Below are 26,014 nucleotides of genomic sequence, written 5' to 3' on the forward strand. Positions count from 1 at the left end.
AAAAAAGATCTTGCAAAGTGTCTGGTAGGTAGTTGGTGTTAGTTGCTGTCAAGTTGGCTGTGACTTCTGAGGACTTTATGTATAACAGAATGAAATGTTGCCCAGGCCTATGCTATCTTCATGATTGTTTGTATGTTTGAGTCCATTGTCGTGACTATTGTGTCAACCTGTCTCATTAAGGATTTCCCTTGTATTTGCTGACCTCCTACTTTACCAAACATGGTGTCCTTTTTTAGTGATTGGTCTGGTAGGGAGCAGGTACTAAACCAGTTGCTGTCAAGTTGGTTCAGACTCATGATAACCCCATGTATGTCAGAATAGAACTGCTCCCTAGAGTTTCCAATGGCTAATTTTTTGGAAGTGGATCGAGAAGTCTTTCTTTCAAGGCACCTCTGGGTGGACTTGAACCGCCAACCTTTCAGTTAACAGCCAATCTTTTTTACCACCCTGGTACCCCAGCAAGTATTTAATAAATGCTTAGTCTCCCAGCCTTTTCTCATGTTAATTAACCTACCTGGAACGCCCTCTTCCATTTTGGTCCACCCAAGTATCCTTTTTAAGGTCTAGACATGAAGCCTTTTCTAATAATTATTCCTGTGCAAAAGGGTCTTTCATTTCTTAGAACTCTTATGCTTCTAATGAGTACCACCCAACATATTGGTTTTCTCTGCCTATCAGAAGTGAAAGCCTCCTGAAGACAGTGATCTTGTTTTGTGCTTCTCTACCACCCCAGCACTAAGCTACTATGCATTTGACAAGGTGCTAAAGAAATAGTTGGTGATTACAGGAATCTTACCCTCTCTTTAAAGGGAAAAATGCAGAATAAGCCTGGGTAGGTTTTTTCGGAGGTTATTGAGTATAGAATGAAATGAGAAAAGCTTTCTAAATCTCACTTTAGTCCTTTGGACTTTATTCTGTTTTCTGGGGGCCAGGATTACCCATGGGTGAGGCCCACCCTTGGGAAGACCACCCACTGCTCACACTTCTGCAGTCTGATTTTATTAGATGTTTTTTGGTTTAGTTCCCCTTTGAAGGGAGTTAGGTTAAAGGAAGCAGTGAAAATCTGATCTTTGCTTATAGAGTAGATTGTGAACCATTGTAAATTCACAGAGACACACTGTACCAGTAAAATTTAAGTTTCTCTGAAGTGTGGTTAATATTTGTAACATTATGAAAAAAAAAAAACTAAGGAAGTTAGAGAGATTCCATTTTTATGGCTTCTGTTTTTATTTTCTGTGTCTTGAAACACCTTAGAAGTCTTCTTTTGTTTCTCTAATAATAGAAATTATGGTCATAACAAATTAGCTAGCTGGTGTTTCTTCTGATCCCTATGTTGTAGGATTAATGACCTTTACCTCTGTCTTGGGGGTTGAATTCAGATTTAAGGCTTGATAATTTGGTTCAAAATATACTCTGATATTACCGTAATGAAGATAAAATCATAAGGCTTATCTTGACTGTGTCTTTTGACAACTAGTAGTATGTGGCCTTTAAAAAGTCTTAAAAATTGAGAGTATCATTGGATCTTTACGGGAAATCATTAACTGAAGAATGTGACACGTCACTCTCTGGGATATTAAAGTGTTAGAATTTCATTGTGTACTTTTCTGGTTCTTTGTTGGTCTCACATCTGATTCTTGTTTCTCTAAATGCATCATTCGTTGCCTATCTAATCAGATTTTCAGAGTGTAGATTATGGCTTTACTTTTCCTTTTTTTGGAACCCCAAATGTAATCCAGTTGAATTGAGTTGGATTATAGAATATTGGTCTATTCTGAGCTTTTAAACTTATTAGCCCATTTAATATAATACTCTCTGAGGTAGGTATTGATATTAACTCATTTAATACAACGACCAGTGAGGTAAGTATTCATATAAGGCAAGTACAGTTTACAGATGAAGAAACTGAGACACTTGTCCATGATCACATGGTCAACTACTCCTAGCACTGGGTGAGGAGCCCTGATAGAGCAGTTGTTAAGCACTCAGCTGCTAACTGAAAGGTCAGTGGCTTGAACCCACCAGCCGTTCTGTGGGAGGAAAGATCTGGCAATCCACTCCCGTAAAGATCATAGTCTAGGAAATCCCATCGGGCGGTTCTACTCTGTCCTGTAGAGTTGCTATGAGTTGCTGTGTGCTGAAGTAGAAGGTGTTTCTAAGTAAGCATATTTGAGACATCTGGGATAACTTGCCTTTTCACCGTACAGCCTTGCTGGGGACACCTAGATCAAGAGATAGCTGACTACGGCTTTGGTCTGGAGTTTTATACAAAACCTGACTTTTCTAAAGCTGACAGCTACCAGCCAATGCACTTCAAGCATAGCCGCCACTCATCTGTGAGTGGAAGCTTTTGTGTTGCTGTGATGCTGAACAGGTTTGCATAGAACTTCCAGACTAAGACAGACGAGGAAGACAGATCTAGTGCTACTGAAAATCAGCCATTGAAAACCCTATGCAGCACAACTATCGGGTCCTGTTGTGCATGGAGTTGCCATGAGTCAGTCAACAGACTCAAGGGCAACTAGTACAACAACCCATGAAAAAAAAAAAAAAACAGTTGCCGTCGAGTTGATTCTGACTTTACCCTGTAGGACAGAGTAGAACTGCCCCATAGAGTTTACAGGGAGCACCTGGTGGATTCCAACTGCAAACTTTCTGGTCAACAGCGGTAACACTTAACCGGTATTACAGCAGGCACCACTAAATCTAATGGTAGGAATGCACAATCTTCCTAACGAACTTAACAGTTAATTCTGCACAAAACCCTCAGTCAACAGCTGATTGTTGATTAGTTTATAATCACGTGATTTAAAACCTGTAAAGTATCAAATTTGTCTGCTATTGTGTGAAGAAAGGCAACATGTAGGAAAGCGATTGTTTGGTGTTCTGGTAAATTCCATGGTTCTGACTCAAAGTGAAGGCTGTCACTTTTTTGGGAGCCCCTAAATGTACTAAATTGTCATTGCCATTAACATTTGCCTATCCTAAAAGGTAATTATTTCACCTAGGCCTGGGTGTGTGAGGGTTGTGTGCCTTGCATGGTTTGCTGATGGTATTGAATGACATGAATTATCGAACAGTGAGGTTTTTGTGAAGCTGGCAGCTCACAGCTCTAGTGCAGCAGTTAAAGATGGCGGACTCTGTAGCCAGCCTCCCTGGGTTCATGTGTTGACTCCACCGCTTACATGCTGAGTGACTTTGGATAAGTTCCTTAGCCTTTCTAGGCCTCAGTTTCCCCATCTGTAAAGTGGATTTAGTAATAGTACTTACTTTATAGGATTAGTGGGCATTAAAAAAAATGCTTAAAACAGTACCTGTCATATAGTCCACGGTAAACAGTGGGCATCTGTACCTGGGTTCTAAATGATATGCTGCTGTACATAAACCTGTAAATGTGTGCATAAATTGAACATTTATTTTTTATTTTTTAAAGGTAAAAGACATAGGAGATTACTTTAAACAACACCTTTTACAATCCAGGCACAGAGGAGCATTTGAACTGGCTTACACTGGCTTTGTGAAACTCACTGAAATCCTAAGCAGGTAAAACAAAACAAACATCCTTTTGTGTAAGTTTTGTACAGACTTGATGTACAAGCCATGCGCTCGAAGTTATGTCTTTTAATGTTTAAAAGAGTGAGACTGCAGTTGGCGATAAAACTCTTAGAAGAAATTGTTTCCTTAGGTTTCCTTGTGGGTCTTACTAGGCATGATTGAGCGAAAGGTCCAAACCGCGTGCTCTCTCATTGAAAGGGGATTTGAAGCAAAGGCAGAGATTTTTGCTAAAAATAGCTTTGAAATTACGATGTCTGTTCATTGAATGAAATAAACGTTTTGGCTGTTTGAAAAGTACTTGGCATTTGGAATAAAATAACGCTCACCAGTGTTTTCGGATTTGTGTATATTACAGACAGAGAAACACTTTAAGGATTTTGTTTTTTGCTTCATCATTTTATCTTACAGAAAAATTGAAAAGAACAGTAAGTAGATCAAAAAGTACAGGGGCTTTTCCTATCCTCTTACCCTAGAAAGATATTTATGTAAACTTCATGTATTTAGAGAAATGTGTTATTACTGTTAGACATTATAGGTGCTGATAATTTCATTCATTCATATAATAGCTTTCCTCCAAAGAGCTTGGGAGGAAACCTTAAATTACTTAATGACTAAGTGTTCATGGCAAGTGTTCTCTAAATAAAAGGTAGTATTTTCCAGGAAAACATTTCCATTGCCTGGAAACTTTTTGAAATGAAGCAGAGTTCTGCCAGCTTTGTAGCCTCAGCAAACATTTTATTTTGAGCTGTTAAGACATCTACTCCTTGAATATTTTTGAAACACTTTTTTCACACTCCTGGTAAAAACATTTATAAAACATTTTGGCAGTTATGAGCTGCAGAGGGTCTTTAAATGATGCTTTCAAAATGTCTGTGACATTAAACTGCTGATCTTGAAAATATTGTGTTATCTTTTCAACTCTGTTTCCAGTGTAGACATGAGTAGTTTTTTCTCACAACAGACTTCAAATCAATGAAATATATAATGAGCGCTAGCTGTGTGCTTGGTACCATGCTTGGTTTGGTGGGGGATAGTAGTGCTTTATAAGACACGATTCCTGTTCTTAAAGACTTTATGGTTTAGTTTGAGAAATAAGCAGGTATGAAATTCAAAATATTTAATTAGCATGGGCACTGGCTGGTCAGAACAGACACTGCTGTGAATACCCAGCCTTGCTGTATATACGGATGTGTGCTGGCTGAATACCAGCCTGGGAAGTCAGACCAACACACTTGAAAGAAGGTAGACAGTCCAACATAATTAGGTGCCAAATTTTGGGTGAAATTTACCAATTCTGTAGGAACAGCAGAGAGAAAGCAACAGGACTAGGCTGGTGGACTTCATGGAGGAGGTGGAATTTATGCTAATGAATAAGGTTTAAGCAGATAGAAGGAAAAGGGTGGCATTTTTTGTTAAGGGAAATGTGAACAAATGTTCAGATATGTGCCATGTTAGGTGAACAAGAAAGCCAGCTTACCATGGTGGGTTGAAGTTTATTAGGAAATACCTTAAACTGGATAGATTGAGGTGATTATGGAGTATTTTGAAAGCAGATTTGCTGTAGGAGGGATGGAAAGATGCATTGAACGTTTTTGATCTGCAATAGATGATAGGAGGCATTGTAATCTATGAGACAAGATCTCAGTTCTATTTATATCTGTTTCATCTATTGGCAGTGATGTACAGAGATTAGTTAATCTTCTTAGCTTTTGATCTCTTCATCTCTCGTGTAAAACAAAGCAACAACAACAACAAAGAATGTCCTATGACAGATTCCTCTGGTTTTTGCTGTATGGCTCATATAAAATAGACATTTATGAAAATCTCAGGCGTAAAAAGCATTATAAGTTTGATGTTGGTTGTGGGGTTGGTATGTGAAAGCAGTTTTTAGGTTGGAGGTGCTGGATTAGATATACTGTAATGACAGATTATAGTCAAGAGAGCCTGGAATCAGTTACAACAGTGTAAACCTGAGACAAGGGCTTCCTTTCTGAAGATGGTTCTGGGAATGGAGAGAAGGAAGTGGTGTCTGAGTTAACATTTGGCCCCGTGTAGTAACAACTCCACACGTGACCTATTAAATGCTTAGAAGTTATAGATGTATTTTACTATGTTTCATGATTTTGTATTTCAAGAATTAGGTCAGGCTCAGTGGGGTGATTCTTCTCCCCAGGGCATTTACTGAGATCATTTGGTGGTGGGATTCATTTGGCAGATTAGCTGGTAAGGAAGGTCCAAGACAGCTCTGTTCATATTTCTGGCACCTTAGCTGGGATGTCTGAAAGGCTGGTGTTATGGATTGAATTGTGTTCCCCAAAAATGTGTGTCAGCTTGGCTAGGCCATGATTCTTGGTATTGTGTGGTTGTCTTCTATTTTGTGATCTGATATGTTTATCCTATGTGTTGTAAATCCTAACCTCTATTATGTTAATGAGGCAGGATGAGAGGCAGTTATGCTAATAAGGGAAGATGAAGTCTACAGGATTAAGTTTTGTCTTGAGTCAGTCTCTTTTGAGATATAAAAGAGAGAAACGAGCAGAAAGGAGGGGGGCCTCATTACCGTCAAGCAAGAAGAGCCAGGAGCAGAGCATGTCCTTTACACCGGGGTCTCTGTGCCAAGAAGCTCCTAGACCAGGGGAAGATTGATGACAAGGACCTTCCCCCAGAGCCAGCAGAGAGAGAGAAAGCCTTCCCCTGGAGCTGGGACCCTGAATTCAGACTTCTAGCCTCCTAAACTGAGAGAATAAATTTCTGTTTGTTAAAGCCATCCACTTCTGATATTTCTTTATAGCAGCACTAGATAACTAAGATAGCCGGGCAACTCTGTGAACTGGAGTACCTATGTATGGCTTTTCCAGCATAGCAGTTTCAAAGTAGTTGAACTTTTTACATGGCGGCTGGCTTCCCCCCAGATGGAGTATTCTAAGAGAACCAGGCAAAAGCTGCACAGACTTTTTCTGACCTGGCTTTGGAAGTCTGATAGGTTTGCTTCCATCACATTCTTTCAGTTACAGGAGAGTCATAAGGCCAGCACAGATTTAAGGGGTGAAGAATTAGACTCCACCTTTTAGTTCGGATCCACCAGCCACTCCTTGGAAACCCTATGGAGCAGTTCTCGTCTGTCCTATAGGGTCGCTATGACTTGGAATCGACTCAATGGCAGTGAGGCTCGAGTTTAATGAGGAAGTGAAAAGATGATACTGTAGAGGTGCATGTGGGAAGGAAGATATCGTTGTGGCCATCATTGAAAAATACAACGTATTGCATGAATGTGGGTGATGGTGATCACCGGGGAATCCAGTATGGCTCCTGTGGTTTAAACCTTGGTTTCCAGAAAAATGGGATTGATGTTAATAAAGCCAAGGAAGCTGAAAGAGGGAATTTGTTTGATAAGGATGAATGAGTTTTGGATATTTTTCGTGTGAGATGATGATGGCGTATCCTGGTGGAAATGTTCTAGTCAGCATTTGGAGATGGTTGATGAGATATAACAGAAACAGAGATGTAGATTTGTGAGTCATTTCCACAAGCATCCTCCTTAGTAGGATTGCAGTCTTGACGGGAGAGTATAAAAGGAAGAAAGAACAGAGGCTTTTGAACAACTGTAGTTGAATGGTATGGTTTAAGTGGAATGGGGAGAATTGGTAAGGCCCAGTGCCTGGTATCTCAGACATCTCCCAATCTACTTTAAAGATCTGCTGGTGGCTGTCACTACTGGCTTTTAACCAATCTGTTATAAGTTGTCAACTGTTGCTTCCAAACCAAGTGGTTCTTGATCCCTTTGGAGACATTTCAAATATGCTGAACAGAATGTTTTGCAAAGAACATCTTTAAAGTGTGTGTGGCTTCCTTTTGTCTGGTTTTTATTTTGAAAAGAAAAATTTTTTTCTTTTGGACTCCTTTTGAGAGCTTTTCATAAGCTCTTAAGTTATGAAAAAGTTGTTGAGGCATTGAACGTTTAAAAAGTTTGTGAAAAGAAATCTGGGAGTTCGTGAAAAGCCACTGAAATTAAGGCCAACTGCTGGCCACCTCTTGAACTACAGCTGTGTTGCGGAAGGAAACACTTAAAGAGATTTATGGATAAATAGCTGAAGAGTTAAACAAGAGCCACATTTGTTTGCATGGATTTTTAATAGGATTATTCAGAATGTCTTTAAATGTAAACTGACTTCACTATTAAACAATCATTGAAGAGTAAATAGAAATGGGAGACGTCATTCTCTTTTCTGGGAATCTTTTGAAAGCAACAATTACACATACATACATACAAACAATGTGTTGAGTTTATTTTCTAAAAATCTATTTTTCTTATATAGTGCTTTCTATTTAGAATTTGATGGAGGATTCATATTTTCATTTAAAAAACACAGTTACCAGCTTAAGTGCATTAAGGTCATAACTCTAAGTTTTTAATGAATCTCACATTTGCTTGTTCATTTTCTATGACCTTAGTCTTTTAAGTTGTCCTCTCGGTGAAAATGAACAGAGTCCTTAACTCGAGGGTGTTAAGTTGGGAAATCTTGCTTTTGTTTGTCTAACCATGAATTAACAGCCTAAACCTAAGGAGACAGAATTGCTGACTCCAGTCAGAATCTAGAAGGGAGGTCCGTGACTACTTGATGTTGTCTTACTCTCCATATATTTTGAATTGCTCTGCTTATTGAAGTATAGCTTAGTCTACAAATGTATATTGCAATAAATACAATCATTTTTCCATTACTGACCAGAAAAAATAAACTGCTGACATCTAGCAGTTTTTGTCATAAAAAACTAGAGCTGAGTCATAGATGCCAGCAGTTATATGGTGCGCAAAACAAATTTAAATCTGTATTTAATTTTCCTTAGTTAATTGTAACTACTACCATTCATATTGAACAGAAAACTTCTTATGAATAATTGAAATAGAATAATGAAATACTTTCTTCTACCTTTCTGGACAACTAAAGACCAGGTCTCTAAAGAGTAAGAAATTGACCAGAAATAAATGTAGAATGTAAAATGTCAGATTTGGGGGGAAAAAAAAAATCATTCAACTCTAAGTGAAAGAATACACAATCTTGTCTAAACCTTTATTCTCAATACCTTTTATTTCTCATTCAAGTGTCCTATAAATTTAATTTGAAATATTAATAATTAAGTAAAGAATAAGTGGAGATACACCCAGGGAAACCATGTTCTTTACCGAGAGAAAAAATTAAAAAATTTTAATTTCCCATTATTTCTGTAGATTAAAAAAATTGAGGGAGAACTAGAATGTTGATTTTTAAAATTCTAAGTCTTTGGTCTGTGACTTGCTAGTGAATTTTTATTTTTAAGCCTATTCCTAAAGATCTGTCAGATATTACATTCTTCCTGGCACTTGGATCACTCATTTTTAAAGCCATCATAATAGTATTTTGTCATCTAGACAAACAAACAACTGAGAAATCCTGTTCTCAGTGAGTAACCTCAATCCCAGCTTTATTAGTAAAGTCCTAGTTTTTTAATGTTAATTTTTCTCCTTGGTCTCAGAGAACAGTGATGTTAAATATTAATAGAACCGACTACCTGGTGTATCTCTCCATCTACCTCTTGTAATCCACTGCACCTTGCCTTTCTTCCCAAGGCCACCAGGTGGGTAATTCAGTTTCGATTTGGTCATTGTTGTTATTGCCTGGGCCTGCAGCTGAGGACTCAGAATAGCCCTCTGATGTTTTAGCCTGCACTAGGCCTCACCAGGTTTTGATGGTGGTGAGGGAGGTTAAGATGGCCTTTGTTGGTAATGTAGCCTTCTCACTGGATCTCATTTAGGCAAATCATTTTTCAGGCTTAAAGTTTCTCCATGCTTCAGGGTTATGTTCCCTTTTTAAAATACGCGTGGACGTGCCAAAAACCTCTCTGCACATCTGTCAGTGTTTAGCTTAATTGAAATAATAAACATGAACCTTAAAATAACAAACATAATATTTAACCAAAGGATGAATGAATGGACTGGAGAATTTAGTGTATGAAATAATTGGAGATTGGAAAATCTCTAAGTTAGGCAAAATAACCACCCTGAAAAAGTTTGAGGAAACGAAGGCAACATTCTCAATTAACAAAAGTAATATAACTAATCAGAACTCAGCAACATCAGAATAGCTCTGTGTTACCGTGCCTAGGTGGATGGTTTCTGCATGAAGCCATTGGAAAGCTGCTTTCTGGTCAGGGCCCCTGATTTATTGGCACAAAATAGTCTCATTACCAATTAGTTGGGTATACAGCATATGTAATTGGATTTCAGTCTGCGGGTTTTATGCTTATCTTAGAATACTTATCCACTACAAGTGAGATTGCTGTGTGCATGGAAGTTGGGCTAATCTGTTTATGGAACAACATAATTTGTTTGAGTGATCTGCTCAAGACGACACAAAGGCCTGAATACCAGCTATAGCTCCATCTGTTCGCTTCTCTCTTACTTTTAGTAGGGACTCAGGCCTCTTTCCTATCAGCTTTTCTTATTTCTGGCCCTTTTTTGACTGTGATGAACAGGAAAATCAGAGTGGTCTGATTCTTCTCCCTTCAGCAGCCATCTCCCTTGAGTGCAGAGGAAAGAATAACTGAACTGTGAATTAGAGCTGAGTTCTACCTCCCAGCTTTGTTGGCGCTAGGAAAGGCATTTAACCTCGCTGGGCTGCTGTTTCCTCTTTGATAAAACAAGAGGACTCGGCTCTCCCAGGCCTTTTTCAGTGCTGAACATTCTACTGATTATAGTTGCTGCTTTCTGGTTTCTGATTGGAAAGTCTGGAAATTTCAGGGTATGAAAGATTGAGGGGAGTTAGATACATTTTTAGTAAACCTTTAGAACTGGTAAACTGATCTCCCAGGAGTATTTTGTGGGTTCATAACATTTACTGTTAGTGAGTCATTTATGAAGATCCTTGAACCCCTTAAAAGAAAGTTACAATTTTATGATGTACTCAGAGGCTAAAGACACTGTACATTTGTATTAATTTGACATGGGAATGAAATAAAACAAAAGGGCCTTTAGGCAAAGAGGATATGTTTGCTTTTTTAGTGGAGAGACAGTCAGTAACAAAAGCAGGATTTTGGAATTCCCCATGGCTGTGGTTGGTGATTGCATTGAGTTGGCACAAGCAACCAAGGACTGCTTCACTAGGGAACCTTTCCGTCTTCCCTTCTGACCCCTGGATTGTGTGATGAGGAACCAAAACAAACAACTAGAGTTCGCTGCATTGTTCTTGGGAACCTTGCATGGTTCCATTTCTAACACTCAGTTCCTTCATTATCACAAACAACTCTGGAGTTTTGAGATCACTTCCTTATAATCTTCCTTTGCTGGGGACTAGACAGGAGATTGAATAGACATTGAACTGTAGGTTAGGCTATTGTATCTGTATAGGCACAGGCACAGTGACCTTACCATTGAGAAGCCTTAACGTTCCAGGCCCCGTTTTCTACACTTGGTTTTTCAGTTTTCTGCTTACGTGAAGGCACAGCTAATGTGTAATAGCTGGGACCACCACTAAAACCTGTTGCCATGGAGTTGATTCCGACTCATGATGACCCCATATGTTACAGAGTAGAACTTTTCCATAGGGTTTTCTTGACTGTAATCTTTATAGCAACAGATTGCCAGGACTTTCTTCCGGTGCCTCTGGGTGGGTTTGAATTGCCAACTTTTAGATTAGTTGTCAAGTGCAAACTGCTTGAGCAACCCAGAGGCCTTGGGTCTAACACTAGTCCTTGTTAAATCATTCAACGAGATGGTTCTTGAACATCTACCGTGTGCCAGATCTTATGGTAGATGAGCTTTCTTTGATCACCATAGGTGTGGTATAGTAGGCCTGAGTTGCTGTGAGCCAGGAGACGAGAAGGAGGGTCCACATCTGAAGCAGTCAACTCTGTGGAACTAAGAGACTTGTGAAGACCTAACAAGGGGCTGAGGCTTGTGTGGAGCCATGGTGAGATGTTTTGGGGGGCATTCTCATCAGGAGCTTTGAGTACTTATATATTTTAAGGCCATTACTTTCTCTATTTGTTACAGTAACCCCGGTAATAATAGCTCATTCAGTTTTCAAAGCATTTTTATAATGATCTTATTTTCAATCTTAGGCACTGAGAAGTCAAGCAATTTGCCCATAGTCACACAACCAGTTGGTGGCAAAGTCAGCACTAGAAACCAAAATTTTTTTTTTTATAGCTTCATAGTGTCTCCATGATTAACGATTCAACAAAACTTTATTGATCACCTGATTTATATAAGGATTGTAATAGGAAGGCACTCTAGAGTCTAGAAGGATTGGTAAAACATCATCCTTGTTTTAAAGGATCTTCCAACTTCGCATTTTAATCTTTGGAATTAGATGAATAAATTAGATAATTGACAAGATAGCAATTAAAGGCTATCCGTGGAACCAGGGATATCATTGCTAATGTCAGATGGATCCTGGCTGAAAGCAGAGAATACCAGAAAGGTGTTTATCTGTGTTTATCGACTATGCAAAGGCATTTGCCTGTGTGGATCATAACAAATTTTGGATAACATTGCAAAGAATGGGAATTCCAGAACACTTAATTTTGCTCATGAGGAACCTGTACGTAGATCAAGAGGCAGTCTTTTGAACAGAACAAGGGGATACTTCGTGTGTGTCAGCATTGTATCCTTTCACCATACTTATTCAAACTGTATGCTGAGTAAATAATCCAAGAAGCTGGACTATCTGAAGAAGAACGCAGCCATCAGGATTGCACGAAGACTCGTTAACAACCTGCATTATGCAGATGACACAGCCTTGCTTGCTGAAAGTGAAGAGGACTTGAAGCATTTATGATGAAGATCAAAGACTACAGCCTTCAGTATGAATTACATCTCAACATAAAGAAAACAGAAATCCTCACAACTGGACCAGTAAGCAACATCATGGTAAACGGAGAAAAGAATGAAGTTGTCAAGGATTTCATTTTACTTGGATCCACAATCAACACTTATGGAAGCAGCAGTCACGAAATCAAACAATGCATTACATTGGGCAAATCTGCTGCAAAGGACCTCTTTAAAGTGTTGAAAAGCAAAGATGTCACCTTGAAGACTAAGGTGCACCTGACTTAAGCCATGATATTTTCAGTTGCCTCATATGCATGTGAAAGCTGGACAATGAATAAGGAAGACCGAAGAAGAATTGACACCTTTGAATTATGGTGTTGGCAAAGAATGTTGAATAAACTATGGACTGCCAAAAGAACAAACAAATCTGTCTTAGAAGAAGTATAGCCAGAACGCTCCTTAGAAGCCAGAATGAGGAGACTGCATCTCACATACTTTGGACATGTTGTCAGGAGGGACCAGTCCCTGAAGAAGGACATTGTACATGGTAGGGTAGAGTGTCACCGAAAAAGAGGAGCACTCTCAATGAGTTGGGTTGAGACGGTGGCTACAGGAGTGGGCTCAAGCATAACAATTATGAGGATGGTGCAGGATTGGGCAGTGTTTCATTCACTTGTATGTAGGATCGTTATTAATCGGAACCGACTGGACGGGATCAACCAACAACAACATGGACCCTGCTAAGTAGCTTTAAGATTATGAACAAAGTACATATGTGCTTGCTGTGGAGTTGCATGGATGGGACAAATGAGAAACTACATGAATCTATAAAATAAATGGAGATAAAGTTTCTGTTGCCAGAAAGCACACTTTTACTCTCCAAGCTACCTTTATCCTACTCCTTTCTTCTACCTGTACTTGGAACCCTAGATCTGTTCGTTCGGCATCATCAGCAGGTGATTTTGACTAGTGCATGGACTATTTGAAGCATGTAATTTTTGAAAGCAAACACTTCTTTTTACATTGTAGAGAGTTTTTGTCTTCCAAGCCTAAAGAATGTGTTCCTGCCAAGTATATGGGTGTAGCCTTCCCACTCTAGTTCAAGATGATTAGTCTGAAATTTTTTTTTTAATGTTCCAGGCAGCTAAAGTTTTGCTCTGTAAAACCTCGGACTTGGCTGAGGGTTTGAGAAAAATGGAATTTCTCATAACAACATTTATATGGTACGTGTTTGGTGGTGATTCTAAAATTATTAGATTATCTTTCCACCTACTTTCCCTGACAGCCTCACTTTTTTTTTTATATCTACAATATTTTTATGCACATAACTCATACTGTCTACATTTGTTTACCAACTGCTCCCTTCCTCCCTTGAGGTATTTTCGTAAGCGCTGCTATGCCAATTTTTTTTTAACATATTGTTGTAAATGGATGGAACTTCATGGATGCGCATGATTAGTTTCCTGACAATTGGGTTTTGATCATCTCCCAGAAGTTTTGCTTTATATATTGTCTTTAAACGTACTCCACATTTAAATGCGAAATTGGTTGATTTGGATTTGCAGTTGAAATAATTCCATATGCTAGTGGTGAATCATTCAATTAATGTAAGAAAACAGTTTATTAACAATAATAAACTTCCCGTTACCCAAGGGAGTTGGAGTACTTCCAAAAATGAATAAGAGACAGTTAATTCAAGCCAAGTGGGTCTTCTGCTGAATAGATTTTCTGCAGCATACTCCATTTCCCCCTCCAGCTAACTTTCTATCTGTATCACCCAGCTCATTTAGAACTACTTTAATCCCCACCCTGATGGTAGGTGTTCAGGGATTGAAATACATTTGAATGAAATTCTGAATAAAACATGATTGTTTTTGTTGTGTGCCATCAGTCGATTCTGGCTCATAGTGATCCTGTAGGACAGAGTAGAACTGCCCCATAGAGTTGTCTAGGCTGTAATCCTTAAGTGAGCAGATTGCCGGGTCTTTTCTCCTGAAGAGCTGCTAGTGGGTTCGAACTCCCGACTTTCAGTTAGCAGACTAGAGCTTAACCATTGCACCACCAGGGCTCAACCATAAAACATGATTAGGAAGTGTCTTGGTTATCTAGTGCTGCTGTAACAGAAATACCACAAGTAGATGGCTTTAACAAAGAAAAATTTATTTCCTCACAGTAAAGTAGGCTAAAAGTCCAAATTCAGTGCGATGGCTCTAAGGGAAGGCTTTCTCTTTCTGTTGGCTCTGGAGTAAGGCCTCTGTCCTCAATCTTCCCCGGTCAAGGAGTTTCTCAGGCACAGGGACCCTGGGTCCAAAGGATGCGCTCTGCTCCCAGTGCTGCTTTCTTGGTGGTAATGAGGTCCCCAACTCTCTGCTTGCTTCGTTTTATCTCTTGAAATTATAAAAGGTGGTGCAGGCCACACACCAGGGAAAATCCTTTTACACTGGCTCAGGGATGTGGCCTGAGCGAGGGTATTACATCCCACCCTAATCCTCTCTAACCACAGGCAGAGATTACGATTTATAATACACAGGAAGGCCACAAAACGGACGACAACCACACGTGGCCTAACCAAGTTGACATATATTTTTGGGGGCCACAATTCATTACAGGAAGGTAATCAAAAAAAAAAAAAAAAAACTCAAGTATAGTCTGTGTTGCATTCCTAAGCCACATGAAAGTGCTTATTGAATCATGTGCTGTTTGGAATTATTATCCTACTGGATCCCTTCCTTGGGTACAGCATAGTGCCAAGCTACTACTGGATACTTTGTAGATCTTTTTTTCAATGAATGAATAAGATTCACTGAAGCAAATAATAGAGAGTTGACTGTACCTTTATCATGAGCCAGGTCAAGCCAAACATGTAACTGAGCATTTATTTAGGGCAGGCAGCTTGAAGTAATGCCTTCTTATTAAGCATCAGCTTTGGTGTCAATCCACGTTATAATTTATTCTGCCACATTAGCTGTATATAACCTTGGGCAAATTATTTAAATTCTCTTCTTTTTTTTATCTGATGTTTAAAAATTAGTGTGAAATATTTGAACATTCTGAAAAGTATAGAGAATACCGTACTGGATAGTTGCGTAGTCGTATCCTAGCTTTTAAAACCTTAGCAATCTTGCCAAATTTATTTCACATTTTTGAAATTTAAAGTATTACAGATACTCTTAAAGCCTTCTGTGTACTCGACACTGATCCTAGCCCCCTTTCTCCCTCCACAGAGGTAATCGCAATCTAGAATTTGGAGTTTATTATTCCTGTGTATATTTTTCTATTATTATACATAATATAGTCAAATAATATACAGTATTGTATTGCATGTTTTAAATCTTTATGTAAGTAGTATTATATGAATATTGTCCTTTGTTTCACTCATTTTTTTTTTAGATTTATCCATATTGATACATGGATCTCTAGTTCCTTGATTTTTATCTGTATATTGTATTTCTTGATATGGGAATACAGTGATGGAAATGGTTAAGCCTTCAGTTACTAGCTGAAAGGTTGGTGGGTCGAACCTACCCAGAGGTGCCTCGAAAGATACACTTGGTGATCTGATTTTGAAAGGCCACAGGCTTGAAAACCCTATGGAGCAGTTCTCTCTGCACACGCGGGGTCACTATAAGCTGAAGCCAACTCGATAGCAACTAACGACGACAGCTTGTGAGGCATGTGCTTTTTCTTTGTACAACGTAATGTTCTGTTATTTATAATTATTGTATCTAATGTTTATTACTGAAATTGATTTTTACTTTTCTTATAACATCTGTCTACTTTTGTTATCAAGGTTATACTCGTCTCATAAAATGCACTGGGTGATCTTTTCTCCCTTTTCAATTCTCTGAAATAGTATAGGGTTGATAATTCTTATTTTCTAAAAAATCTATGTAATTCATTAATTGGTTTCTTTTGTTTTTAATTATCTTACTTTCTGCCTTTATTTTATTTTATTTTTATTATTTTCTTTCTTTAAAGTTATCCTGTTGCTCCCTCTCAGGCTTTTCAAGTTGAATTCTTAATGGTTTAGTCTTAATGAATTTTTAATAAATGTTTTTAAAGCAATACATTTACCTCAAGCACTTTAGCCGCATCTCACAAGTTTTGAAATGCACTTTCATTGACATTCATTTGAAATATTTTCAGTTTGTATTTAAGATGCATTTTTTAAAGTTCCAGATTGTGGAGCTGGTTGTTTTTGGTTGTTGGTGTTGTTGCACTGGGGTTTGTGATCTATTATTTATGATTTCTTGAAACTAAATCCTTTGCAACTTACTGTATGGTCCAGTTTTTGTAAATTGGACCATTTCTCCTTGCAAAGAATTTGTATTGAGAGCAGAATAATATGAGGGTGTGTGTATTATTAGATCAAGCTTATTTTTGTTGTTCGTATCTTCTAAAGCCATATTAATTTAGGTGTGCTTGATCACTCAGTTTCTGATAGAGGTATATTATAATTTCCTACTGTTTCTTCTTTTAATTCTGTTGGTTTTTGCTTTATATATTCCAAGGCTATGTTGTTGATACATTTAGGCTCATGAATGTTTTTTCTTCTTGGTGATTTATTCTTCTTTTAACTATGTTGTTCCTTTATTCTTTTTCAGTAATTTAAATTCAATCTCTTTAACAGTTATTAATATTGCTACATCATCTTTCTTTTATTTAGTATTTGATACAGTTTTTCCATTTCTCTATTTTCATACTCTGTGATGATTTAAAATGTGTCTCTTGTCAGAAGCATATAGCTGAATTCTATCATTCTTGTCATTGTTGCCTAAAATCTTATTTCTACCTTTTACGAAATAGAAGTTTTTTTTTTTTTTACATTTGGGTTGTTTAATGTTACCAATATCTTTTATTAGTTTTTACCTTCAGAGTTCTTTTTCATCCCTCTTCTTCAGTGTTCGTTTGATCAAATATTTATGAAGCACCAACTCTGTGGCAGGCACTGTTCTAGGCACTAGAGATGCAACAATTAAAACACACACACGCATCCATAAATTTACCATAATGGAGCTTACATTTTAGTGGAAGGGCTGTAGTCAATAAACATAATAAATAAAGCATATAGCATGTTGAAAAGCAACAAATGCTGTAGGAAAAAAGGTGAAAAGCTAAGAGGGAATGGAAATGTGGGATGATGATGTGGTTGTGATAAGTAAAATGGGCAGGAAGTCCTTGATGAAAAGGTGACATTTAGAGTAAAGTCGTGAAGGTGAAGGAGTGGGTTATGTGACTATCTAGAGGAAGGGCATTCCGGAGAGAACGCTATTGCAAAAGTCCTGAGAGACACCATCTTGAGATTTTTGAGAAACGGCAGGTAAATCATTTGTGACTGAAGTGGAGTGAAAAGGGACAGAGTCCTAGAGGATGTGATCAGAGGGGCCATGAGGACTAGACTGCATAGGGCCTTGTAGACCACTGGACGGACTTCGACTCTTAACTCTGAGTGAAATGGGGAGCCGTTGGAGGATTCGCGAGCAAAGAAGTGACACGAGCTGCCTTTTTAAAAGAATTACTCAAGACTGCTATGTTGAGAACAGACTATAATAGTCAAAGCAGAAAGAGCAGTGGGGAGTTTACGGTATTACTGTGATGGAGGAAAGAGATGGTGATGGCTCCCATCTGGATATTAGCAGTGGAGGTGGTAAAAAGTGTTCTGAATCTGGATATAATTTGAAGGTAAAACAGACCTGAATTTGGTGTTTGAGAGAAAGGATGACTCTAACATTTTTGGTCTGAACCCCTAAAAAGATAGATTTGTTGTTTGTTTGCTGGGATGGAGAGGACTAGGTCAGGTAGGTTTTGGGGAAAAAATCAGGAGTTCATTGTGGGGTATGTTAAATTCGAAAGGTCTAGTAGACATCACAGAGCCCTGGGGGCGCAGTGGTTGAGAGCTCAGCTGCTAACTAAAAGGTTGGAAGTTCTAATCCACCAGCTACTCCTTGGAAACCCTATAGGGCAGTTCTACTCTGTTCTATAGGGCCACTATGAATCAGAATCAACTTGGCAGCACTGGGTTTGGTTTTTGGTTTATCACACAGTGATATCGGGCACATTTTAGATCTAGGCACAGAGTTAGAAGTTGCCCTGTTCAGAGTCTTCCTAGGCCTTTTTCAACAGCTGGTGTTTTTGACAGCTGCAGCCCCAGACGGCTCTGACTGTCTTTTTCAGCCTCCCCTCTTGAGAGGTAAGCCCTGGTGGCACAGTGGTTAAGAGTTTGGCTGCTAACTAAAAGATCAGCAGTTAGAATCCACTAGCAGCTCCTTGGAAACCCCATAGGGCAGTCGTTCTCTGTCTTATAGGGTCGCTATGTGTCAGAATAGACTTCATGTCAACGAGTTTTGATTTCACAAGAGAGAAACATACTGCCATCTAGTCGATTCCAACTCATAGTGACCCCGTAGGGTTTCCAAAGCTGTAAATTTCTACAGAAGCAGACTGTCACACCTTTCTCTCGTGTAGTCATTGTTGATTTCATACCACTGGCCTTTTAGCTAGCAGTCCGGCACTTTAACCACTGTGCCACATGGGCTCGTTCGTGAGAGATAAAGCCACTGAAATGCCCTGTTTCTTGGAAGCACTGTGAGCTGGCCCACAGGAGCTGACTTCCTGGCCCCCACTGCCTGCTTTCGCATCGGGAACCCCACAGATCTGTGGTGCCAGCACTCTTGCTGTTTTGCATTTCTGTGCTGCTGTTCCAAAATGATTGTTTTATTTTTTTCGCTCAGCTGTTTTTGGAGTTTCTATTTACATATTTTATTTTTAGGGGCCAGGGATGGTTCAGTGGTAGAATTCTTGCCTTCCACATGGGAGACCCAGGTTCGAGTCTGACCAGTGCACGGCGTGCGCAGCTACCGCCTGTCAGTCAGTGGAGGCTTGCGTGTTGCTGTGGTGCTGGACAAACTTCAGCAGAGCTTCCAACTAGGACGTAGTAGGAAGAAAGGCCTGGCAATCTGCTTCCCGAAATGAGCCAGTGAAAATCCTATGGATCACAACAGTCTGATCTGCAGTGGATCATGGGAGGGAGGGAGGGACTGGACAGTGTTTTGTTCTGTTTGGCATGAGGTTGTCATGGGTTGGAGGCTGACTGAGAGCAGCTAATAACATTTCTGTATTGTGGTATTAGTGTTACTATCGCTATGAGTCGTAATCGACTCGATGGCAGCGGGTTTGGTTTTGGTTTATGTGCTATTGGGGAGTGCTCTAATCAAAATGTAAACCCACAGTTTCGTCTTTATCACAAATTCAGTTGAAACTTTTAAAAGACGCTTTTCTCATAGAAAACGGATATTAAGAACTTATTAAATACTTCACAGGAATAAAGTTACTTATTTCTCCCGACAACCTTCATTTTATACAAGAGGAAAGTGAGAAATGGGGAAGTTTTGAAACTCGTCCTGAATCACAAAGCTATCAGGTGGCAGAGCAAGGATTGTAAATCAGATCACTTGGCACCATAGTCTGTACCCCTGCCCACCATGATGTGCTATGTGCCTCTCACCTGCCAATTGGGGAAAGTAATGCCTCCCCACAGATTTGTTTTTTGTTTTTTTAAGTGAGATAAGGTGTGAAAAGCTTGATATTGTACCTGACATGTAATAAGCATTTGAAAAATGTTTATTTTTCTTTCTTTTGTAGAGGGCAAAACTATTTTCAGTATGATAATTTAAACAAAACTTGTAATAAGATTTTGCTTAAAATACAGAATATTTCATTTTACTAAAAAGGGTGGGAGTTCTATTATTAGACCAAATTCCCTCCTATGGCTACAGGGGTGTGACTGGCCTGGAAGACATGCAGAACCAGGAAGCAATCCAGGAATCAGAGAAATAGGGTCCAGTGGCAAAGCTAAAATTAAAAAAAGCAGACAATTGAAGGGATTCTGTAGAAAAACCCACATGATCCCGGGGATTTCCAGACTAGAACAAGAAGTTTTGGACTTGATGGTAGAAGCTGGTGCCTTGAGCATTTCCCAGAGCTGCTGAGGTTTGTGGGCGCTTGGCAGTGGGCAGAGAGAGCCCTGTTGAGGGTACTTTGCCAGCCTTGAACTCGTTGAACTTTCTCATGGCTTTTGTTTTCATATTTCCCAAATTAACAAGCAACATCTAGTCCTTAGTATGCGACACTCAAGGGAATCACTAGACCTTGTCAACTGAAGTCCCGAGGTGGTGTGAATGGTTAATGCTCTCAGCAGCTAATGAAAAGGTGGAGGTTCAAATCCACCCAGAGGCACCTCCAAAGAAAGGACTAGTGATCTACTTCTGAAAAACAAGCCTTTGAAAACTCCATGGAGCACGGTTCTGTCCTGACACACATGAAGTCACCATGAGTCAGAATTGACTTGATAGCAGCTGGTTTGGTCAACTGTTCACTGTTACAGTAACCAAGAATCTAAATCAGGAAATTACCTTTGGGCCTTGACTCAAGCCATTTCCTTTGTCAATTCCATCTCCTGCTTCCTCCACTCCGCATATGCAGGCCTCCCGCCACTCTCCCTACGTATCCTTCAAAGTCCAGCTCAAATCTTACCCTTTCAGGACCTCGTATTGACCCCTCTGTACACCTTATGCCTAGTAGTTACTCTAAATACATCACCAGGGATAGATCTTTTGAGTTGGGTTATTTGGAGGAAGCTTCATAACTTCCTTCAAGAAGTGTGGAGACCGTATGAAAAGCAAAAAGCATAGTAGAGACTGTGAACACATACAGGTAGTCCCAGATTTGTGACGGGGTTCGGTTCCAAAGACTCTGTTGTAAGTTGGCTCTGATGTAAGTTGAATACCTCTTTTTTTCCTAGTTTCCATTATTGCCTTTTTTATCTTTATAAATCTGACCTTTATTTATCTGTAGGGTTGGAAACATTACATATAAACACAGATATATTTTAATACATACGCACATAAAAAAATACGAAAATCCTAAAAATTTACTCTGACAATGAAGACGAGTTGGATGACGTTGGCGTTTTGTCAGTTATAGTAATAACTCCACTTGTGGAAGGTTCTGGGTCATCTGGATTATCCCTGGGAGTGGGAATGATGATTCTCATCAGAAAATTAGCAAGAGTTGTCTTTATTGTTCTTTTCTTTTTTCTGCATATGTTTCATGGTAATGTCTCGCTGCTCTTTGAATCTGCCCATCAGATTTAGCAAAGCGATCAATGCTTGGGTCCATGTTTTCAAGCAACTGAAGCTCCTGATTTAGTTTAGGAAAAACTTCAGCTGATCCTTTCGCTGTAAAATTTTTTTGACAACTTCTCTCCTTCCTCTAACTCATCCTTTCTTAACTTCTTCAGCATTTCTTTCTTCTCAAAATCCCTTTCCTTTTTTTTTTTAAGTAATATTTTATGTGTTTTAGGTAGACGTTTACACAACAAATTAGGTTTCCATTTAACAGTTTTTATCCAGATTGTTCTGAGCCATTGGCTACAATTTTTACAATGTGTCAGCATTCTCATTATTTCTATTCTGTTTGTTCTGTTTCCATTGATCTAGCTTCCCTTTCCCTCCTTGCCTTCTCATCTTGGCTTTTGGGTACATGTTGACCATTTGTTCTCATATAGTTAATTGTTTAAGGGAGCACATTACTCATGGGTGATACTGTTTATTTTATAAGCCAGTCCATTATTTGGCTGAAAGGTGATGTACAGAAATAGCTTCAAATCCAAGTTCAAAGGTTATCTTAGGGAGATAGTCTCGGGGTTCCTCTAGTCCCTATCAATCAGCTATATTTTTTTAATGGCTATTGCAAGCAAAGTGAAAACTTCAGAAGCTTAAGAAAAGCTTGGTTCCTGACCAGTGACCAGTGCAGGCCAGGACAGGGTCTCTTCTCCCTGCAGTGATTTCACGGCCTCAGGGTTTTCATCTGCTGCCTCTTTCCCTTGTTGGAAAATCTGTTAAGTTTTGATCTGTCACTTCCCCTTCCTCATCCACATGGGCAATATGAAATTCTAAATTCCGTGTTGCCATGTGGATGATTTTTCCACCAATCTCTTCCATCATATCCTGATCAAATGCTTAGAGCGTGTTCACATAGCTTGGAAATTTTTTCCATATCCCCTGTATGCATTTTCCTGTAATTTCCTCCCAGGAAGATACACTAAGGATAAGATGTTAAAAAATAAAAAAGACAAAGTCATAAGTGCAGTTCATTGTAACTCGAGTACATCATAAGTCAGGGACTGCCCGTTTCTGGAGTGTTGGTGGCGCAGGGGTTAAAGCAATCAGCTGCTAACCGAAAGGTTGGTGGTTTGAAACCACCAGTGGCTCTGTGGGGGAAAGATGTGGCAGTCTGCTTTGGTAGAGATTTACAGCCTTGGAAGCCCTATGGGGTCGCTATGAGTCAGAATTGACTCGATGGCAGTGAGTTTTGTTTTTTAACTGTTGTTAGTTGAGAATGTATTTATCTGGGGAGTGTGTTGTGTGTGTGAGTATGGGAACCAGCAAAGAGAACAGCCGTACTAGAACAGAAGGCCTGTGTAGGAATTTGAAAGAGTTAAGACTAGATTTAAGTATGTCAGTTGGGGGCAGGTCATAGGTGACCTTTTCAAGCTGAAAGAGGAGTTTGATCAAGATTTGGTTCACAGTCCCTGTAATTTCCAGCAAGGGAGAGTGATGCATGTTGAGGTGGCCTTCTCTGATCCTAGATGGGCCTGCCTTCTTGCATTGGCTGGCTTTGTTAGAACTTCTGTGTGGTCACTCTCTGTAGGCTCAATGAGTGTCAAGGAGCGCTACTGAACTGGTATTTCTTGTACTAGTATTTCAGTGTACTTGGTAGGAAGATACCTCTCATGCCCTGCAGTTCCTTTCTCCCCTTAGTTTTTCCCCCATAGTGAATTTCCATAGGGGACTTGACTTTAGACTGCAGCATTATCTATAATCCAGCTCTAAATTGCCCATGGCCCTGTGATGAGGAAGAAAATACAAGTAAATGAAATCCTCAGGTAATCTTAGAGCAAGTAGTTTTCACTTTCCTCACCTCTGTAACTCCAACTTTTTCTTGGGTGATTAAATCACCGAAAATGGCTTTTGTTTTAATTCTCTCTCCTTCTCTTTTTTTTCTTTTCTCTGATCACCCATTCTGGAGTGAATTTGGATGAAAAAAAGGCAGCAATTCCCTAACTGTATCATTTAAAAAAACAGCAAAAGCAAGCCGTTGCCATCGAGTTGATTTCAACTCCTAGCGACCTTATAGGACAGAGTAGAACAGTCTGGTCTCATAAGCCCTTAAAAACTACTCTGAGGAATTTGGATTTCAGTTTTTGATTGGGCAGCTATACCAAACTGCCAATGTTAGTAATAAACTAGAGAAACTATTTTTTGAAATACAAGACATTTAATTTTAAGAAGGTGTAAAATTCAATGATTAGGAAATTACTTCAATCCTTAGAACTGTAAAAGTGAGGGAAGATTTATTTTTATTTCGAAAATTTTCAAACAGATATGCATTTAGAAGTAGAGAAAATAATGTAACGAACTCCCTATGCTCATCACCCAAATTCAGCAGTTACCAAAGTTTTGGCCACATTGGCTTCATCAATCTCTTTTCCTTGTGGTTCGCTGAAGTATTATACAGTAAATCCCAGATCTGTTATTCTTACTTCTCTGTACTTCAGTGTGCATATCTAAAAAATATGGATGCTGTCTTCCCTGTACACAATGCCATTGGCACACCCTATAAATAATTGCTTGGTGTCATGTAATATCTAGTACGTATACAAATCTCTCTTATTATTTGAAAATATCTTTTTTTATGTTTGGTTTGTTCAAATCAGGACCTAAACAAGGTCCACATATTGCATTTGGTTGTTAATGTCTGTGGATCTCTTTTAATCTAGTGGCTCAGATTTTTGATGGGTGATTTTAGTGGCTAAGTGGGGAGAAAACCCCGGTGGTGTAGTGGTAAAGTACGACAGCTGCTAACCAGAAGGTCAGCAGTTCGAATCTACCATGCGCTCCTTGGAAACTCTATGGTGGCAGTTCTCTTTTGTCCTATAGGGTCACTATGAGTCGGAATCGACTCCATGGCAACAGGCGTAAGTGGGGAGAATATGTGGGAAGAAGTAGGGGTGAGGTGTTTGATTTTAAGCCATACTTTTTAAAAGGGAACTTTTTTTTTTCTTTTTAATTTGCTTTATTTTGCAATGCCTTGTTTACAGTCTGATAATGACATTTAATTCCCAAGGCTTATGATTTTGTACCAATACTCTTTTTTTTTAATTAATTAATTTTTAAATAGTTTTTTTTTTTAATTGTACTTTAGATGAAGGTTTACAGAGCAGACAAGTTTCTCATCAAACAATTAATACATGTATTGTTTTGTGACATTGGTTGCCAACCCCACGACATGTCAACACTCTCCCCTTCTTGACCTTGGGTTCCCGATTACCAGCTTTCCTGTCCCTCCCTGCCTTCTAGTCCTTGCCCCTGGGCTGATGGTCCCATTTAGTCTTGTTTTGTTTTATGCGCCTGTCTTATTTTTGGCTGAAGGGTGAACCTCAGGAGTGAATTCAGTACTGAGTTAAAAGGGTCTCAGGAGGCCATACTCTTGGGGTTTCTGCAGTCTCTGTCAGACCAGTAAGTTTGGAGTTTTAAAAGGGAACTTTTAAAATTACAGTGTGCTGGTATTAGGGAGATTTGATTATAACCCTTACGACAAAAAACAACAACAACAACAAAACCCGTTGCCGTCTAGTCGATTCCGACTCATAGTGACCCTACAGGACAGAGTAGAACTTACATAGAGTTTCCAAGGAGTGCCTGGTGGATTCAAACTGCTGACCGTTCAGTTAGCAGCCGTGGCACTTAGCCGTTATGCCACCAGGGTTTCCAGCACTTATGACTGAACTAATATTTTTTATGCTATGTCAAACTTTAAAAAAAGCCTCCTTAAAAATAATATTATTAATACATTATTTTGTTTGATGTAAGATATACAAGTAAGTTGCTGTTGGAATGTTTAGTCAGAAACTGAAGCTTTCTGTCTTACAGCAAACTAGAATACAGAATAATATTCTAAAATAATGTTTCTAAGAGATCTGCTTCTCACTGCAAACATCAATTCTATCTCTGTAGAATGTGTTCCCCAATTTAAAGAGGAGCATTTTTCCTTAGGATTTCATGTGTTTATTTTTATATACTATTAATTTTAGTTAAATCTAGTTATGATGCTCCTATTAAAATAATTGTGTAGACCTGCCACTGAATATGCTGTTTCCTAGGAAAATGTTATACAGTCGGGTAGGGCGTATGTTTAAAAATTAAAAACAAACAAAAAACTCTTAAATATTTGTAAGCACTCTCGGATAACAATGTAAGGAAACAGAGCTCACTGATAATAATGTTCAAATGTTGAAACCTTAAAACATTTAAGCCTCTTCCCATACAGCCTGCTTCCCTAATTCTCTACTGGATCTGCTTGAACATTTTATTGTAGTATGCCACGTTTTGAGAGAGATGAAAATGATTACTTACTAAAATAGAGTTTAAAATGTGTTTTCTTTGGATATATATAATTTCTGCAAATATAGAACATAAATTGCAGTAAACTAAAAGTTATATCCTCTTTGTTGGAAGTCTTGAGTCTTGTAATGTAAAACATCAGTGAGTGATTAACCTTCTTCAGAACAAGCATGGGTATCAAAGCTTGTGT

At 38.9% G+C, this 26,014-nt stretch overlaps 1 protein-coding gene across 8 annotated transcripts in view; it reads left to right on the forward strand.

The window, feature by feature from the left end:
• Nucleotides 1-26,014, forward strand: part of THADA (THADA armadillo repeat containing) — a 362,922-nt gene that overhangs the window by 52,876 nt on the left and 284,032 nt on the right. For all 8 annotated transcript variants that reach the window (XM_064277151.1, XM_064277150.1, XM_064277147.1 and 5 more), the window contains one exon: nt 3,434-3,543. In XM_064277151.1, coding sequence (XP_064133221.1) covers nt 3,434-3,543 — 110 coding nt within the window. The remainder of the gene's footprint in view (nt 1-3,433; nt 3,544-26,014) is intronic.

The sequence above is a fragment of the Loxodonta africana genome, chromosome 26 (assembly GCF_030014295.1).
Source record: "Loxodonta africana isolate mLoxAfr1 chromosome 26, mLoxAfr1.hap2, whole genome shotgun sequence".
NCBI lineage: Eukaryota > Metazoa > Chordata > Mammalia > Proboscidea > Elephantidae > Loxodonta > Loxodonta africana.